At 44.0% G+C, this 17659-nt stretch overlaps 1 protein-coding gene and 1 non-coding gene across 3 annotated transcripts in view; both read right to left on the bottom strand.

The window, feature by feature from the left end:
* LOC110502313 (adhesion G protein-coupled receptor A3) overlaps positions 1-17659 on the bottom strand; it is a 260754-nt gene that overhangs the window by 28295 nt on the left and 214800 nt on the right. For both annotated transcript variants that reach the window (XM_036959858.1, XM_036959857.1), the window contains exons 15-16: positions 12308-12435; positions 9691-9814 (exon numbers count right to left, since the gene is read on the bottom strand). In XM_036959858.1, the coding sequence (XP_036815753.1) occupies positions 9691-9814; positions 12308-12435 (252 nt within the window). The remainder of the gene's footprint in view (positions 1-9690; positions 9815-12307; positions 12436-17659) is intronic.
* Positions 3962-4059, bottom strand: LOC118943949. The gene has a single exon (XR_005039294.1). It is a non-coding gene; the product is annotated as a small nucleolar RNA SNORA16B/SNORA16A family (small nucleolar RNA).

Here is a 17659-nt window from a genome sequence, read left to right on the forward strand (position 1 = left end):
TAGAATGTCATAGAAATTATGTTAACTGATGATGTGGCTCTTGCAATAGAATGTATTTTTTGTAATGTCAGTTGAGTTGAATCAACAAATCAGAGCACAAATTTTACTTCCTGCTTTGCTCCTATGGCAGAGGGTTAGGTCACGTGACAAAATCTGGACGCTGAGTGAGAATTATACTGTTTGAGGCTCGTGCTTATTATGATAAACTGGTGATTTAAATAGGTTTGTTTTGCATAAATATTTTTTTTGTATGTTGTGAATAAAGTGTGTAAATGTACTTCACACTTTTTTCTCCCCAATTGGTAGTTACAGTCTTGTCCCATCTCTGCAACTTCCGTGCGGACTCGGGTGAGGCGAAGGTTGAGAGCCATGCCTCCTCCGAAACACGACCCTGCCAACCTGCACTGCTTCTTGACACACTGCTCGCTTAACCCGAAAACCAGCTACACCAATGGGTCCGAGGCGACCGAAGCCAGCATGCATGCACCCGGCCGCCACAAGGAGTCGCTAGAGTGCGATGGGACAAGGACATTCCAGCCGTCCAAAAGCTCCCCTAACCCGGACGACGCTGGGCCAATTGCGCGTCGCCTCATGGGTCGCGGATGGCTGCGACACAGCCCAGGATTGAACCCGGATCTGTAGTGACGCCTCTAGCACGGATCAGTGCCTTAGACTACTGCCCCACTCAATAGGCCCAAAATTAAAATAAACTTCAATAAACTTAAACCTCAGATTCTTAGGAACAATTTGATATGCAGCAATTGAGACTGCATTTAGAATCGCTGTTTTTAGCTAGTCCGCTAACGTAGTTGAGGGGGAGAGAGAGAAATGTGGCTTAGCGCCTGTCCCTCGTCTCACACACACACACACACACATACACACACATATACACATATACACACACACAGGAGAGAGAAAGGAAGGAACGATGGAGGGCAGGGGGAGGGAAAGAGAGTAGTAGGCAGAGAGGGATGAGGAGAGATAGAAAGATGGGGGAGAATAGATTGGAGGGAATAAGAGGACCACTGGCTGATAAATGCCCTCAGCAAGCACAACCAGTCCACCCACCAACCCACCCACCCACAAACACACATGTAAAATTACAAATGCTCATTCTGTTTGTTTGATATTAATAGACCTGTATTCTTCCCATGTTTAACACACATCTTGGTTGTCTAGATGGCTTCTTATACACAAACACACACACACACAGTAGTCTAAGTCTATGTGAGGGAAGGGCATAGCCGGTGCTTCCATAAACTGAATTACATTGATAATAAAGCCTAATTAGCCAACTCCTGTCTACACAGAACTTAATAAAATCAATCCAAATAGGTTACTACACCAGAAAGAATGATTTGGCCACACAAGACCATTAGCTTCTTTAAAAAAAATAAATAAGCTGTGGATTGTTTTAAATCGCATTGCCTACAGTCTGAAGGGCAGTCGAAGGAAAACATAGTTTGGAAAATTGCTATTGCTGTAAAGTGAATTCAATGAAAATACTGTAATCTGACTTTTACCCACATAAAAAAGAATATGGTATGGTATAAATACTGTAGTATACACTGTAGTATACTGCAGTATTTACAGTTAACTATAGTATAAATACTGTAGTATTTACTATAGTTAAAGTGTAGTGTTTTTGCGGGACATTACAGTGGTATTTCCTATAGTATTTTATAGTTTACTACATGATGTTATAGTAAGTGCTGTAGTATTCTATAGTAAACTATAGCATTTTTTTTCACATGGGAAGGTTATCAAATTTCTCAACTTAATTGAGTGAACAGTATCTTATTGGCACCAGCAGAGAACATCGGCCATATCCCCGATGAGTGCGCACATTCACGCTTTATCACTAGCTAGATTTCCATCCAATTGGTGACAGATTTCCATGTGAATATTCTAAAATCTGCAGAAAACATTTCCCCACCAGAGGTGTTCCCATCATATTGACTTGTTGTGAATAAAAGGCTGTGCTTGATGACATAGCACACATTAATATTACGTTTGTGCTTACATACATGTACCGAATAAAGAATTTAGTTAAATGGGTTTCCGTTGCATTTTATACTTTACTGATGGTTTTGTCACAAAAAACTGGTGCGTTATATAGTGAAATCCTAGTAAAAAAGTCCCTGTCTTAGGTAGATACTTTATTTTAAGAATGTGAAATGTCAGAATAATAGTAGAGAGAACAATTTAATTTCAGCTTTTATTTCTTTCATCACATTCCCAGTGGGTCAGAAGTTTACATACACTCAATTAGTATTTGGTAGCATTGCCTTTAAATTGTTTAACTTGGGTCAAACATTTTGGGTAGCCTTCCACAAGCTTACCACAATAAGTTGGGTGAATTTTGGCCCATTCTGCCTGACAGAGCTGGGGTAACTGTGTCAGGTTTGTAGGCCTCCTTGCTCGCACACACCTTTTCAGTTCTGCCCACAAATTTTCTATAGGATGGAGGTCAGGGCTATGTGATGGCCACTCCAATACCTTGACTTTGTTGTCCTTAAGCCATTCTGCCACAACTTTGGAAGTATGCTTGGGGTCATTGTCCATTTGGAAGACCCATTTGCGACCAAGCTTTAACTTCTTGACTGATGTCTTGAGATGTTGCTTTAATATATCCACATCATTTTCCTCCCTCATGATGCCATCTATTTTGTGAAGTGCACCAGTACCTCCCGCAGCAATGCATCCCCAGAACATGATGCTGCCACCCCCGTGCTTCACGGTTGGGATGGTGTTCTTTGGCTTGCAAGCATCCCCCCTTTCCCTCCAAACATAACGATGGCCATTATGACCAAACAGTTCCATTTTTGTTTCATCAGACCAGAGGACATTTCTCCAAAAGGTACAATCTTTGTCCCCATGTGCAGTTGCAAACTGTAGTCTGGCTTTTTTATGACGGTTTTGGGGCAGTGGCTTCTTCCTTGCTGAGCGGTCTTTCAGGTTGTGTCGACATAGGACTCGTTTTACTGTGGATATAGATACTTTGGTACCTGTTTCCTCCAGCATCTTCACAAGGTTTGTTGTTGTTCTGGGAATGATTTGCACTTTTCGCACCAAAGTACGTTCATCTCTAGGAGACAGAACGTGTCTCCTTCCTGAGCGGTATGACGGCTGCGTGGTCCCATGGTGTTTATACTTGCGTACTATTGTTTGTACAGATGAACGTCGTACCTTCAGACGTTTGGAAATTTCTCCCAAGGTTGAACCAGACTTGTGGAGGTCTACAATTCATTTTCTGAGGTCTTTGCTGATTTGATTTTCTCATGATGTCAAGCAAAGAGGCACTGAGTTTGAAGGTAGGCCTTGAAATACATCCATACTTGTGTCATGCACAAAGTAGTTGTCCTAACCAAGTTGCCAAAACAACAGTTTCTTAACAATAAATTTGTGGAGTGGTGGAAAAAATATTTTTCATGACTCCACCATGAGTGTATGTAAACTTCCGACTTCAACTGTATATTATTATGGACAAAAGAGTGAGAGTATTTTTATTTGTGAAATGGCAGCCAAGCATCGATGATCATGTCATCAGAATAAGACCCTCGATATTTATAGGAAAGGAGCTTCAAGCTCATCCATCATTGCACTTTCACCACAACTTATTTCATTTGAAGCCTAATAAGTGGCATGCTTTCCTGAGTCGTAGTGGGAAGACCACACAACATGTCATCGAGTGACTCCTACTTCGATAAGAAGGTTGTTGTGTAAATATTTGTGAATAGAAGCGTTTACACCGCCATTTCTCACATAATTAATTTTACAGACACAAAAAGATCCCACCTTGTCTAGTGCATTTTGTTTTGTCGACATTTGGAAAGTTTACTGACACATTTGCTGTTTACATCAGGCCTATCGTGACTTTTTTTTAATGCAACATGTACTTTACTCGCAAAAAAAAGGTTGGAGGAAAACCTGGTTAGTCTTGGGTGAGTGCCACTTGAAAATATGTATTTTTGGACTGTAAGCCTATAAAACGTCACTATAGCGTTCGATTTGGCTGCTGGGGGGCAAGGAGACCCCCCAGCTTCGCTAAAACCATTGACATCAACGTGCTGTTTGGTTTTAATAACTATTTGGTTTTAATACCATCAAGTCTTGAAGAGCATAGTCAGAACTACACATTTCCGAGTATTCCACATTTAGCTCTATCATCGGAGCTTTACTGCAATCAGTAAAACATCAATTGATCATAGGGCGGGCGGTATTCCGGTTTTTACTATATACCGGTCCTGACGCATGGACCGGTTTGGGTTTTTACTTTACCTTCTATAACGGTACTTCAATGTTTGGTTTGTTAAACGTGATACACAACTCCAGTGTGTGCAATGTCTGTTTTTAGTTTACTCCATTGTCTTTCTACCTTCTGCTACATGCCACTTTCCACTCCAAGCCCTGGAGTCAAGGAGTGAGCATTTGCTCACCCATAGAGTCAGAAACTGGGCAGAAAGAGGGGCAGGGGGGAAAAGACCTGCCATCCGTATGCACTCGAATAACTGATGGAGGCCACTTTCCCGCAGGTTCATTTTCGTACTCATGACAGTAGGGTGACCACATTTAAAATACCCAAATGCGGGTTGGATGGCGAGCGTTGCTGCACAGCTAATTGCAGGTCTCTCCAGAGACGTTCAATTGGGTTCAAGTCCGGGCTCTGGCTGGGCCACTCAAGGACATTCAGAAACTTGTCCCGAAGTCACTCCTGCGTTGTCTTGGCTGTGTGCATAGAGTTGTGGTCCTGTTGGAAGGTGAACCTTCGCCCCTGTCTGAGGTCCTGAGCGCTCTGCAGCAGGTTTTCATCAAGGATATCTCTGTACTTTGCCCCGTTCATCTTTGCCTCGAACCTGTCTAGTCTCCCAGTCCCTGCCGCTGAAAAATATCCCCACAGCATGATGCTGCCACCACCATGCTTCACCGTAGGCATGGTGCCAGGTTTACATACTTGACACTTGGCATTCAGGCCAAATAGTTCAATCTTGGCTTCATCAGACCAGAGAATCTTGTTTCTCATGGTCTGATAATCTTCAGGAGCCTTTTGGCACACTTGATTGGTGGAGTGCTGCAGAGATGGTTGTCCTTCTGGAAGGTTCTCCCATCTCCACAGAGGAACTCTAGAGCTCTGTCAGTGACCATCGGGTTCTTGGTCACCTTCCTGACCAAGACCCTTCTCCCCCAATTGCTCAGTTTGGCTGAGTGGCCAGCTCTAGGAAGAGTCTTGGTCACTGTGTTCTTGGGGACCTTCAATGCTGCAGACATTTTTTAGTACCCTTCCCAGATCTGTGCCAATCCTGTCTTGGAGCTCTACGGACAATTCCTTCGACCTCATGGCTTGGTTTTTGCTCTGACATGCACTGTCAACTGTGGGACCTTATATAGACAGGGTGTGCCTTTCCAAATCATGTCCAGTCAATTGCATTTACCACAGGTGGACTCCAATCAAGTTGTAGAAACATCTCAAGGATGATCAATGGAAACAGGATGCAGCTGAGCTCAATTTCGAGTCTCATAGCAAAGGGTCTGAATACCATTTGCCTTGATGACAGCTTTGCACACTCTAGGCATTCTCTCAACCAGCTTCACCTGGAATGCTTTTCCAACTGTCTTGAAAGAGTTCCCACATATGCTGAGCACTTTTTGGCTGCTTTTCCTTCACTCAAAATCAAATCAAATGTTATTGGTCACATACACGTGTTTAGCAGATGTTAATACGAGTGTAGCGAAATGCTTGTGTTTCTAGCTCCAACAGTGCAGTAATATCTAACAAGTAATCTAATAATTACCCAACAACTACCTAATACACACAAATCTAAAGGGATGGAATAAGAATATGTACATATAAATATATGGATGAGCGATGGCCAAGGTGGAATAGATGGTATAAAGTACAGTATATACATATGAGATGAGTAATGTAAGATGTTGACATTATTCAAGTGGCATTGTTTAAAGTGACTAGTGATCTATTTATTAAAGTGGCCAGTGATATGAGTCTATTTATTTATTTCACCTTTATTTAATTGTGCATCTGTAAAAGTTTGCCAGGATTTTAGGTGACAAGATACATTTCTTCAGCCTCCTGAGGTTGAAGAGGGACCTTCTTCAACACGCTGTCTGTGTGGGTGGACCATTTCAGTTTTTCTGTGATGTGTACACCGAGGAACTTAAAAAACTTGCCACCTTCTCCACTACTGTCCCTTCGATGTGGATAGGGGGGTGCTCCCTCTGCTGTTTCCTGAAGTCCATGATCATCTCCTTTGTTTTGTTGACGTTGAGTGAGAGGTTGTTTTCCTGACACCACACCACACAGTGCCCTCACCTCCTCCCTCTAGGCTGTCTCGTCGTTGTTGGTAATCAAGCCCACTACTGTTGTGTCGTCTGCAAACTTGATGATTGAGTTGGAGGCATGCATGGCCACACAGTCATGGGTGAACAGGGTGTACAGGAGGGGGCTGATCATGCACCCTTGTGGGGCCCCAGTGTTGAGGGTCAGCGAAGTGGAGTTTCCTACCTTCACCACCTAGGGGCTGCCCGTGAGAAAGTCCAGGACCCAATTGCACAGGGCGGGGTTGAGACCCAGGGCCTCCAGCTTAATGATGAGTTTGGAGGGTACTATGGTGTTGAATGCTGAGCTGTAGTCAATGAACAGCATTATTACATAGGTATTCCTCTTGTCCAGATGGGATAGGGCAGTGTGCAGTGTGATGGCGATTGCATTGTCTCTGGACCTGTTGGGGCGGTATGCAAACTGAAGTGGGTCTAGGGTGGCAGGTAAGGTGGAAGTGATATGATCCTTGACTAGTCTCTCAAAGCACTTCATGATGACAGAAGTGAGTGCTACGGGGCAGTAGTCATTGAGTTTAGTTATATTTGCCTTCTTGAGTACAGGAACAATGGTGGCCATCTTGAAGCATGTGGGGATAGCAGACTGGGACAGGGAGCGATTGAATATGTCCGTAAACACACCAGCCAGCCGGTCAGCGCATGGTCTGGGCCAGCAGCCTTGCAAGGGATAACACGTTTAAATGTCTTACTCACGTCGGCCACGGAGAAGGAGGGGGGGGGGGGGGGGGGGGGGGGGGGACAGTCCTTATTAGCGGGCCACGACGGTGGCACTATATTATCCTCAAAGCTGGCAAAGAAGGTGTTTAGTTTGTCTGGAAGCGAGACGCCGGTGTCCGTGACGTGCGGTCCAACTACCATCATCTAAAATTCCATGACCATCACAGCCCTAACAGTGGGTGGAGGAAGGGAGCGAGAGAGGAGGAGGAGACGCAGAGAAAGAGAAGAGAGAGAGGTATGGGGGAGAGAGAGAGATGGAGAGGGGCAGGGGATAAAATTGGTGGAAGGTGGTTAAGTGCTGACTGAGGCTTCCAGAGTCAGTTCCAGGGCTCCTTGAAGTTTTCCTGTCAGAGGAGGTGGTGAGTAGCAGTTCCCGTGAGGGAAGTGGATCCCTGCTGGACCTGAGAGGGATCTATCCACAAGTGGGGCAGAGGGTGGAGGGATGGAGGAGGGTGGTAGGGTGTGTGTGATCACACATATCCTTACAGCCAGCTCCTCCAGTGAACGACCATGTAATCATCCCAGACACTGCCACCACTGCTGGGAACAGGGTAACAGCCTCAAACCCATCGGGATGAGAGGAGGGGTGGACCAAAATAATAAAACTGGACCCAAAGAATCAACTTAGGCTGTTACCCATTACAAATGCAGCGTTTCTACATTAGGCAACATGATTAAATCTGAAAAATACCCAGTGGTGAGGAGCACCAGAGGCATGTGCAGAATAAACACCTGCTGTGATGATTACATTGAGAGATGGGTAATAGTTACATGCGTGTGAGAAGCATGGAGATTTGATCGATTGCAGTAGTTTCTTTACAGGCATCTCTCAAGCGGCGGCATCTCGGCAAGATGGCTGCTCATAAACGTGTTGCTAATGCATCCATGTAGACAGCGAATCTGATGGGGAATATGCTAATTGTGCCGTAATAATGCTCCATTGCACGGCGGGGGAACAGGTGGGTCAATAGGGGGGGGGGCGCATTTCATGCCGTTACACTGGCCGAAATGTGTCATTGGTATTTGTCGACACTCGCTTGACGGGCGTGACATGAACCAGAGGCTCCTAGCCTAGCTAGCTGTCTCTCTGTGAGGCCAAGCCTCCTGACAGGCAGCCAAAGCACGCCAGGCACTGTTGGCTTCAATAAGGTCAAGTGAGCTACAGAGATCTGTGCAGCTCCATATTGAGGTGGATTCATTACGTTTTAGAACAAGACAAAGTCTAAACTTCTCGTGGACAGGATGTAGAGGCAGCGTCCTCAGCAGTGTCCCAAGTGACTCTGCCTGGTTCTGAAGAGAGAAGAAGAGCCCTGTTGATATAAATAGAGGATGAGTTGGAAGCCTTTGAAACCTCAACTGAAAGGTAGAAAGAAAGAAAAAACATAAATCTCTCGCCAGCTAAATGCCCACATGCTGAGGAGAGACATCCTCTCTTGGCTGACATGTTCCAATTGATGTATCAAACTCCCAAAACGTAACAATGTGTCTGGTCTTCTTACTCCTTATTTTGTCAAGACACGATTGAGTCTATCGCTAACCCGGACATTTTAACCCCAACCATTATGTCCATCTACCTATCATCGTCCTATCAATCTTCCCAAAACAACAATATGCATGCATACTGGAGTTTGGTTTTCTTAAGATTTCAGCATCAGTTAAGCCAACGATTGATGGAGAGCTTAGGATCCCTAGATGTATTTAAAAGCTGAAACATCTCTTACCTGGTGTCTCCAATGAGCTGCTTTATCTAAGTAAGGATTCAAGGACACCCCTCATGCCTCAATTAGCCAACCCAATGTTATCCTGCCCTTGCTGCCTCCCCGCTCTCCTCTAAAAACAGTATCTATGGCAGGATCCTCTCACAATGACACATCTCCCACGATCTCTTCCGTTTTAGAACGTCTCAGAGCCAAGCGTTATTGCACCCAGCAGGAGAGAAAGCACTCCCGTTAGCTAACCTACACAGGCATACAGGCCCCGCAGCGCTGGCTGGTGCCTGTGTCTCTCTCTGTCCCCCTTTCGCGCTCCCTCACTATTTTATCTCTCTCTCTCTCTTGCCCTCTCTCTGTCTTTCTCTCGCTCACAGTCTCACGTTAAGAGATGGACTTGCCAGCCACAGAGGCAGGCAGAGTCAACCGGTAGCCGACAGCGGTAACGGCAGCCATACTCCTACTCCCCTTTGAGACGACGGCAAAACAAAACCCTCGTTAGGACAACAAACTGCTAGGTACAAAGCCCCTGGTGGGCCGGGGCGGGAAACCTGGAGGGACAGGCAACATCACAGCATATAGATATGGCCAACCAGGAAGACAGCTAGCTAGCTGTAGCATTCATGTGTGTACTGTAGTGAACTGTATTGTCTCACACCGTGTGTAGGGAGTTCGTGCCGAAGCCTTGGTGGAGCCTATTCATCAGAGCATCAAAGAAGGACAATAGAGAGAGAGAGAGAGAGAGAGAGCAAGCGAGAGAGAGAGAGAGAGAGAGAGGAGGAGAGCTAGGAGTACTACACCGTGCACACAGAGCATCACAACCACCGCCACAGCGCACCTCAATAGACATTCATAATCAATTCCCCTGGAGAGCTTTGAGAGGGCAGGAATGAAAAGGCAGTGCACTTACTGCTTGACAGATGATGGGGTATTTGATTCGATTGATGCCTCCGGCAAACACAGTGAAGGTCAGAGCTGTGTGGAAACAGAAGTTGAGGAGCATGTGCCATCCCTTCCGACTGATGCGGATTGTGCTGCCAAAAGAAGAGAAACCCACACCGAATAAGCAGTCAGTCAAATAAATATGAATGGTACAGAATATCAGGGGAATGGATAAAACATTGACGCAGAGGACGTTGAAAAAAAGAGCGTTTAAAAAAGATCCGGTTCATCATTCAGATCATTTACTAGGACACAAGGGGGTTGAGGTGTAAATCTGGTGGAATGCATTGCATAGTTTGCAAATGAAATGTTGTAAATAACAATCTCTGTCCAGCTGTTGGAAAAAGCCCTAAGGCTATATGGATCAGCCAATCCAGATGCAGTATCCAGGGTAAATAAACTAGAGAGAAACAAACAACATAAACAATTATCCTGGCATCTATCCAGTATCCTAAATCAGCATTATCCTCGTCATGTTCACCAGTGTGATTATAAATCTGGGGGGAAAAGTGTACAGGAAAGAACCTCTGTTGTTTGTGAGAAACAAACTTGCAGAGAGGGAGCGAGAGAGAGACCAGAGAGTGAGATAACAGAGAGAAAGAGGCCAAGGGGAGAGAGAATGAGTGAGAACGAGTGAAAACAAGTAAGAACAAGAGTGAGATAGGCAGATCGACTGAGAGAGAGATATATATATATATATATATATAAAAAAGTGAGAAATAATGAGTTAACGAATGAGAGGGGAAAAGAAAGAGAGAGAGAGAGAGAGAGAGAGAGCAGCAATAACCTACAAGGCGTGTCTGAGTGTTATGTGCCAGGGAGGAGAGGAAGCGCTCCTGTTCAGGTGCTGAACTCTACCCAGGAGGCTCCAGGAGAGGCCCATAAATCACTGCAGCCTCTACCTGCCTCCCAGTGTTTTTCATGGGCTTGGCTACGGGCTTTCACTGGTTCAAGTGCATTAACCTGGCATGCCTCCACTTCATCGTTTCCCCGAGAAAGCATGTGGCTAAACTGACCTCCCGCTTGTTCTCCTTGGCCGAAGGGGAAGGAATGTTCTGAAGGGTGAACTTGGAGTTCGAATGGAATGGGACCTTGATAATAGGCTCACCAGCATCGCTATTCAGTATAAACACTCCCTTTGCTTGAAATACACTAACGTTGTGAAAATCAGTGAAGCGGTGAAATTACGTCTACATGTATGGCAAAACGGACCCCTTACTAGTTCTCCTTTGCCAAGAAGGAGGGAATGTTTTGAAGGGTGAATTTAGCCCCAGTGGAATTAGCACTTGTGCAAGCTCACCAGCATCACTATTCAGTGATGCTACATTACACACTCCCTTGTCTTGGAATACACGTTATGTCAGAAAGTGAAGTTATTTTCAACATATTTAGGACGTTATTCCGATTTGAGATCTGCCTGCACAACTCAGACTTTCACATAAATCATTCATTGATATTAATGGGAGACTGGTGTGCACGGGTCTCAATTCCCGAATGTGGTCCTTAGAGCATTTCTACTGCAAGGAAGACACGGCTTTGGGGATGGAGGGAGGCAAAGCGGTTGCAGTGTTGTACTCCTGCTGCAGCTGTGAGACGACCACTTGTTTCCACGGACAACAAGTGTCTCCTGACTGAAATCATGGAGCCACTGACATCGTCACTCCTCCCAGACTACAGTTAACCGGGGTTTTCATAATCCCTCTATCCCTACAGCCCTTCATCCTGTCAATGTCTCTTTCTCTCTCTTTCTTAGAGTTGCCTCATACTGATGCCAACTGTAAAATGTGTTCATACATCTTCATGCTCCATTACAGTCTATCTATTCATCTGCTTTCCATCAGAACCAAAAGTAGTATAAAGAATGTATAATTTAATTAATCTGTCATTTCAGAGACATTGAATAACTTTTTTGGGGGGGTCTTTTATGCTCAGCATAGTGAAAGTATAAAAGGACTGAATGATCGATCACATTAAGTTTCAGTCACTAACTCCATTGTTCGTGATCTAGTGAGTGCCTAACAAAGGGAAAATGAGGGCCCCAAAAAATAACAAGCTATCCAGGTTGCCTGGAGACCACACTGGATCATCAGTAGAGGATGACTAGATGAACTGAAAGACAGCACAGCCCTCAGGGTTCGAAAGACCTACGGAGAGAGGTGACAGATGTGGTCTGGATCTTATAGAAATCCGATTGAGCCATCTCTTTGAGGCAAGTGGTAGTGGGTTATTGGAAGTGTTTGGCTCGCACGCACACACACATCCCCCCCCCCCCCCCCCCCCCCCCAACCCACACACAAATCGTTCGCTTCAGATGTCTGAGTCAGACAGACTGCAGAGCTTCATGCAGGCCCACAGCGGCTGACTCACAGCTCAGAAGCATGATGGAGGAAAATAAAGACAAACTCTCAAAAGTAGGAGAGGTGGCGTGTGGTGTGTTGTGATGGGTACATGATCTGGATGTGTATGGTTTTTACTAAGCTTAGTTAGTCAACTAAAGGTGAGAACTCACTTCAAATCCTCTGAACACAGACCTATACCCACACACACACACGCACGCGCAAACACAGTTTCCCGAGGGTTTTTACCTGTGGTGCACGATATAAGTGATGATGGAGGCGAAGAGGCAGAGCAACATGACGGCCGTACAGGCATACACGACCGGGTGCAGAAACTCCCCAGGGTACGGGGGGAAAGACAGCACCTTCTTCAGATCCTAAATGAGACAGAGAGAGAGAATGTATTAATTGTTTAGAAACAATGTACACGACTATGCAATTGTACTCAATGCTTTGGCATAATCTGCATTACAATAAAGTTATTTGAACTGAATTCAGAGAGAGAGAAGAGATGGAGAGAGAAAGAGAGACAGTTGGGGGAAGTAATGGAGAGGAGAGAGAGAGAGCGTGAGAGAGAGAGAAGAGACAAGTTGAGACAAGTGGCCACAAGAAAAGGGCAACCAGTGAAGAACAAACACCCTTGTAAATACAACCCATATTTATGTTTATTTATTTTCCTTTTTGTACTTTACCTCGCACATCGTTACAACACTGTATATAGACATAATGACATTCAAAATGTCTTTATTATTTTGGAACTTCTGGGAGTGTAATGTCTACTGTACATTATGATAGTTTATTTCACTTTTGTTTATTATCTACTTCACTTGCTTTGGCAATGTTAAGTTTCCCATGCCAATAAAGCACCTTGAATTGAATTGAGAGAGAGAGGGAGAGATAGAGAGAGAGGGAAAGACATCAGGGTCAGACAAAACAGACATGGTATCATATTTCACATACCGTGTAGACAAACAACGTACAAGAGAAAACGGTTCACCCTATATGGATGAAAATACATGAACATTATAGCTGACCGTCTGCAGCGTCATAGTCATTGTATCATTTCAAATCCAAAGCACTGGAGTACAGAGCCAAAACAACAAGCATTGTGTCAACTTATGGAGCTCACTGAATATGGATAGTGTGTAAAGATTTAGTTGGGTATGTATGGATTTTTCTAAGCAGGACTGGTTTAATCCAGTAAGGCATTTGACGAGTAGTTTTGATTGGTTCAGTGAAGATAGTAAGTTGTCCTGTCAAGTGGTAAATGTTTGAATATGGTGTAAAGGCTCAGGGCTAAGAGTCAGAGCTAGTCTCAGTTACCATTATAGCCTCAGTGATGAGGATGGTGATGGTGATATGTCCAATGAGACACTTTGACCCTGAGAACTTGCCCTTCTATGTAATCGTAACCCCTCTGGACAGACAAAGGTCCTGTCGTTTACACATTGCCATTACGAAATCGGAGAATTGCAGTTGTACTTGCAACCAGTTCTCTCTCTTTTCCTTTCCCTCTCACACTCTCTCCCCATCTTTCCACATACAGATCCTCACGCTCTCTCTCTCTTTTGCCCTCTTTTTCTCTCTCCAGCCCTATTTTCTCTCCCTCTCCTTCCCTGCCCTGCCTCTCTCGGTTCAGGCTCCATTAAACTGACTGGTGATGTTCTGAGTGGTCGTCTCTCCCTGTCACACTGTTACATATCTGTAAGAGATCTAGATCAGCCTCTGGTCACAGCCCTCCATCCCTCAAATTTCCCCTGCTCTTCTCTCCCCTGACTGGGCCTATTAGTGCTCAGCACACAGGGCAGCAGAGGTCACGGGCCCCTACAGGCCCCTGAACAAGCCTGTGGGTGAGCCCAGGGAAAGGATTCTGCATGGCTGGTCAGGGAAGTTGTGATAGAGAAGGACAACTGTGTAGAATAGACTTACAGCCATGAACACACACAGCCCTGGGAGACAGCCCCGTTCACTACCACGTATCTTCTATCTGTAGATACCTCTGCAGCGGTGCCCATTCAGTTCTACTGATGTGATGATCACAGCGCAGCCAAATCAATGGCGCTAGCTTTCGTGTGTCTTGATGGAAGGGATGTGAAAACATTGCTCCAACCCTCCTATCCCATGCAGTTGATGATCACAGTGCAGTCAAATCAATTCGAGCTACGCTAGCTTTCAGATTTCTTGATGGATATGACGTGGGAAAAACCATGTTTACCCAACCCTGAAAGAGGAGCAAACCATTCCCAGAGAATGACGCACATACTGTAGTTGTCACGATGATGTGTGTGTTCTCATTGTAACGTGACAGCACAGTGACGCCTCTGTGTGAGGCCCTGTAAAGGGCAACATATGCTTCCAGATGTGTAGCACAGATGTAGGAGAGATGCAACTCGATGTTGAAATGTTCTCAATGAGCATCTGCTACTTTAGTAATGTGACATTAAGAGTGAGATTCATTCTGATTATCCATCTCCCCAGGAGGGCTACGTATGTTTTGTTCATTCGAAGAACACATTGACTTGATTGTTTGCGTGACATCATTTTTTTGGAGGGGACCATTGTTCATCTAGTAATGAGCATTAACAAAATGTTTGGAATTCTGTGAGTTGCTTGTCTTTCGGTTGCCCAGACACAAAATGCACAATAGAAATGAATGGTGTAACAATGTATTGTGTCATTTTTATTGTAAATAAGAATATCATATTTTTCTATAAACACTTTAAGTGTAACTGACAGCTTTTTAGCAACATGAAATCTCATTCAAATCTGATCATCAAATAAAATGGTATTTGTCACATGCGCCGAATACAACGAGTGTAGACTTTACTTACTTACAAGCCCTTAACCAACAGTGAAGTTCGAGAAGAAGAAAATATTTACCAAGTAGAATAAAATGAAAAGTAATAATAAAAGTAACACAATAAGAATAAAAATAACAAGGGTATATACAGGAGGCACCAGTATCGAGTCAGTGTGCAGGGGTACAGGCTATTTGTGGTAATCTGTACATGTAGGTGGGGGCGAAGTGACTATGCATAGGTAACAAACAAGCAGCGAGTGTACAAAAGGAAGAGGGGGGGGGGGTCAATCTAAATTGTCCGGTGGCGATTTTATGAATTGTTTAGCAGTCTTATGGCTTGGGGGTAGAAACTATTGAGGAGCCTTTTGGTCCTAGACTTGGCGCTCCGGTACCGCTCGTCGTGCGATAGCAGAGAAAACAGTCTATAACTTGGGTTACTGGAGTCTCTGACAATTTTATGGGCTTTCCTCTGACACCCCCACGAAGAATGTAACTTTTTCTTAAAATGTTCTGACAAGCAAGCACATAGAAATGGTAATTTTCACATTTCCATAAATTCTTAGAATGATTGGGAATTATACTGAACAAAAATATAAAGGCAACATGTAAAGTGTTGGTCCCATGTTTAATGAGCTAAAATAAAAGATCCCAGAAATGTTCCATATGCACAAAAAGTTATTTCTCTCAAATTTTGTGCACACATTGAGCATTTCTCCTTTGCCAAGATATCAAAAAGCTGATTAAACAGGATGATCATTACACATGTGCACCTTGTGCTGGGGACAATAAAAGGCCACTCTAAAATGTGCAGTTTTGTCACACAACACATTGCCACAGATGTCTCAAGTTTTGAGGGTACGTGCAATTGCCATGCTGACTGCAGGAATGTCCACCAGAGCTGTTGCCTGAGAATTTAATGTTAATTTCTCTACTATTTCTCTACTATAAGCAACCTCCAATGTCGTTTTAGAGAATTTTGCATTACGTTCAACCGGCCTCAAAACTGCAGACCACGTGTAACCATGCCAGCCCAGGACCTCACATCTGGCTTCTTTACCTGCGGGATCGTCTGAGACCAGCCACCTGGACAACTGATGAAACTGCCTGTAATAAAGCCCTTTGTGGGGAAAAACTCATTCTGATTGGCAGGCCTTGGCTCCCCAGTGGGTGGGTCTATGCCCTCCCAGGCCCATCCATGGCTGCACCCCTGCCTAGTCATGTGAAATCCATAGATTAGGGCCTAATTGATTCTTTAAAATTATTGCATGTTGCATTTATATTTTTATAGAGCTCAATAGTGAGTAGAGCACAATAGTGAATTTGCGAATGCGAGAGATATGTTAACTGGATAACAGTCATTCCGAGTTCAGTATAGCCTGCTAGCTAGTTAGCAAAGCGATTCACATTTCTTGCTAGCTAACCAAATGACACCTGTATCTCTAGCTGTGTAGCCATCATAAAAACGTTATGAGGGGAAAAATTCAGTCTCACCCACACCTGCAATGACATGACATCCTCTAAGCAGCTAGCTAGCTATCTAGCTAACATTAGGCTTAGTGTTTTTAGCTTGCTACATAAATACATACGCTGGCCTTCACAGCCTTAGCTACATTTGTCAATTTTTGTCTGAAATATTGATTCATATAATATTGAGCCATATTTTTTGGACTGCCAAGGAATCTATTGGTGAATTCTATTAATCGTGCATTGAACTGCATCCCCCTATTCTGCCAAAAATGCCTTACTGTACATCATGGAATGTTGAGTCAAAAATAACCTATTTTTAAAACCTTTTATAAAAGTTGATTTTGTAACATGAGCTGTTTGTTTCATTACTGCAAAGTTGTTAAAACGATTTCAGTTCCACTTTAATAATTTAACATGTTTCTAAACACTTCTAAATTAATGTGGATGATACCATGATTATGGATAGTCCTGAATGAATAATGAATAACAATGAGTGAGAAAGTTACATATGCACAATTATACAATGGGGGGGGGGGGGGGGGGGGGGGGTCTAAACCTGAATGCTGATTGGTTAAAACCGCATTCCAGCCGGTGACTATTCCACAAGTTACCACCGGCTAAATCTATGACGTTAAAATGCCTATTTACTCTGTTCCATCTGACTGTGCAATCCACTGTCTCATCAGCCCAGCCAAGCAATTTATAAATTTGATCTCCGCTATAAAAAGCATCTAGACCTTCTCACATTTCTTTTAGAATAACATTTAGTTTTCAACAGCGGAGATTTGTATCAACTTTGCTGTCTGTCTCTCCGACATTTGCAACATTGTTTCAATGTTCAAATTCAATCTCCAGCTGTCCCATAGTAATGAACGTGTCAGGACGAGACAGACAGGCAGCGTTTCTCAGCCAGTCTAAATCATGAATCAGCTGGCATAATTTTTATGGATATATACAAAGACATGTCATTGAATAAAGGTAAAACGAAAGAAAGTGCAGCTAGTTTGCAGTCTTTCCAGCTTCAGTTTGAAGTGATTGTGTTAGCTGTGCTGTTGGCTAGCTCCTCTGAAAAACAGTGTCCTTACAAGTGAGCACATTTTCTATGCCAGGCAAATTCGTACCTCATTAGCTCATTGTTCAGGATGTATGAAATTAATGTCACTAGAAAACAGCTAAACAAATGCAAATAAAGCTACTTTGCTGTTATTCTGGCTGCAATTTTTGAGGTGACTGTAAGTTTGCCGTAGTTGGCTAGCTAGCAAGCAATGGATAAGAACATTGCCAGCGAGTATGGCAATGGAACATTTAGAACGAACCACTGGGTCACGTCCATA

The sequence above is a fragment of the Oncorhynchus mykiss genome, chromosome 23, assembly GCF_013265735.2.
Source record: "Oncorhynchus mykiss isolate Arlee chromosome 23, USDA_OmykA_1.1, whole genome shotgun sequence".
In the NCBI taxonomy this organism is placed as follows: domain Eukaryota; kingdom Metazoa; phylum Chordata; class Actinopteri; order Salmoniformes; family Salmonidae; genus Oncorhynchus; species Oncorhynchus mykiss.